Raw genomic sequence first — 2,500 nt, 5'->3', positions numbered from 1 at the left:
TGGTGGTATCGTTATGGAATTGACAGCAGCAACAGGATCTGAGCAACCAGGTGCCTCTGCGTTCCAGAGGAAGGCCAAGCTGCGCAAGTCAGTGATGTTCAGTGATGACACCTGGCCCATCATGTCCCCAACGGGGAGGCACAGCCCTGGCAAACACAGTGGGGAGGAGGAGGAAGACGGTGTTGATACTGAGATGGCAGCTTCTGGCTGGGCTGCTGTAACAACAACAACAACATCAATGACTGCAGTGACACATTCTTCAGTTGGTTTGTCAGGAACTGGTAGAAAGAAGCGGGAAATTATGACAGGAAAAGCAGCTAGAGTTTCAAGTGACTTTGATGGTGGTAGTCGTAGTGGTGGTGGTGGTGGTGGTGGTGCTAGCAACAGTGGTACTAGTGGTACAAGCATATTTGGTAGTAGTAGTTGTGATAGTAATCACAGTATTAGTAGAAGCAACAGCAGCTGTAGCAGCAGTAGCAGTGGTAGTAGTAATTATAGTAGTAGCAGCAGCAGTAGTAGTAGTAGTAGTACTTGTCGGTGCAGCAATGGTAGTAGTGATAGTGGAGGAGGTGGCAAAGGTGTTGATGATGACAATAATAACGATGATGATGATGACGATAATCACAGTGATGTTGATGTTGAAGGTGGTGGCGATGATGATGGTAGCGACTCCGATGGCAGAGATATGATCTTGGAGCTACAGCGCCTCCATCAACAGCAACATTCGCCAAGGAGAAAGAAGACAACTAGCAAGCAAGAGGAGGAGGAAGATGAGGAGGGGGCAGCTAAGAGCAGTAGGAGTAATAATAGCAGTAGAAGTAGCAGACAGATGAGGAGAAGACACAGTAGTCAAAGTGGACGTCAGAAGCTGGAGGAGACACTTACAGTTGATTCCCTGCTGGAGAGTCACTATGGTCAGCTGGTCAAGTTGTGTTTAGAAGAGATCAAAGTGGACGATGAAGCCAGCCGGAGGCACATCCATGCCCGACAGATGGAGCAGTTGTATAGCACATACATTGCTGTCGGCAACAAACAACTAGCCCTCACCCCAGTTGCTCTCTACCCACACGGCTGGCCTCGGTATGTGACACGCAGGCTCTTCTACCCACCTCCTTCATCTGCTACACCCTCAATGGTGCAGTGGGAATGCAGCAGACGAGGTGAGAGTGGGAGCAGTACTACTGCATTTTCAACAGCTTGTTCCAGTAAGTATATGTTGTTATTATTATTATTATTTTTCCTTCTTTCTTCAAATTTTCTTCCGTTTTTCGCCGAGTGTTTTCTGTACACTTAGGGCAGAGAAGATGATTGTATGCATTCCCAGATTACACTTGCAAATTCATAGGTAAAATATGTATTTAAAAATTAATGAATAAATAAATTCATGAATGGAAGTTGTTTTCACATCGATAATGCTCTTCTCAGTACAAGAGCTGTTCCTGTCAACATGATCTTTTGCACTTCCTGTAGGGATGGTAAGCCTGGTATCATTTTCAAATAGGTTTCAGTACCTTTTCTTATCATTCCCAGAGATCCCACAATCACTGGTACTGTAGTCGCCCTGAGATGCCACATTTTTTCAATTTCCATTAGCAAGTCCTTATATTTACTAATCTTGTCAAATTCTTTTGCTGCTATATTGTGGTCACAGGGAATACTCATGTCAATTAATAAACACATCATTTTTGTCTGATCTTTTATAATGATATCCGGTTTATTGGCTTTTATAGTCCTGTCGGTCTGCACGGGAAAGTCCCATAGAATCGACACATTTTCTCCCTCAGTCACAGCTTCAGGATGGTGTTTATTCCATTTGTCAGCTGTTTTGATTTTATAATGCCGACATATTGTCCAGTGTAAATACTGGCCTACTCTGTCATGTCTTGCTTTATATTCTACAGGTGCTAAGACTCTACACCCTGAGATTAGGTGGTCTATTGTTTCAATCTCATCGTTACAGAATCAACATTTTGGGTCAGCTCCATTTTTTATCACATTGGCTTGGTAGTTCCGGGTTGATAAGCATTGGTCTTGAGCAGCTAATATGAAACCTTCACTCTCCGCTTATTTTCTTGTCAATTTTGTAGCCATACCCTGTTCTATTCAGTTCACTTGAGAGTGGTATTAGTGCTATGCAGAAAATTAGTGGTGAAAGTGAGTCACCTTGGAAAATGCCACAGTTTATTCTAATATTGTTTGAGCAAAATACTCCATTAGAATGATATAATTGGAGCTTCGTGTTCCATAGTGACATATACTTTAGAAAATCTGAAATCACAGGAGAAATTTTGAAAATGTCCAGCGATTTCAGAATCCACGAATGTGGTATGCTGTTAAAGGCTTTTTTGTAATTTATTATTATTATTATTATTATTATTAAGGTAGCGGACTTGCAAAATTGTTAACATGCTGGATGAAATGCAGTATTTCGCATGTTCTGAGTTCAAATTCCACTGAGGTCAACTTTGTCTTTCATCCTTTCGGGGTCGATAAAATAAGT

The 2,500-nt window shown here is 42.1% G+C and overlaps 1 protein-coding gene across 4 annotated transcripts in view; it reads left to right on the top strand.

Annotated features, from left to right (window-relative positions):
* Window positions 1–2,500, top strand: part of LOC115225426 (serine-rich adhesin for platelets-like) — a 6,806-nt gene that overhangs the window by 549 nt on the left and 3,757 nt on the right. For 3 of the 4 annotated variants that reach the window (XM_036513993.1, XM_036513994.1, XM_029796386.2), the window contains exon 1: window positions 1–1,205. This exon is cut by the window's left edge and continues 549 nt beyond it. In XM_036513993.1, coding sequence (XP_036369886.1) covers window positions 1–1,205 — 1,205 coding nt within the window. The remainder of the gene's footprint in view (window positions 1,206–2,500) is intronic. The other variant, XM_036513995.1, reaches the window with a different exon arrangement.

This window comes from Octopus sinensis, linkage group LG27 (assembly GCF_006345805.1).
Source record: "Octopus sinensis linkage group LG27, ASM634580v1, whole genome shotgun sequence".
NCBI classification, from domain to species: Eukaryota; Metazoa; Mollusca; class Cephalopoda; order Octopoda; family Octopodidae; genus Octopus; species Octopus sinensis.
This window is presented reverse-complemented; position numbering and strand designations above follow the sequence as displayed.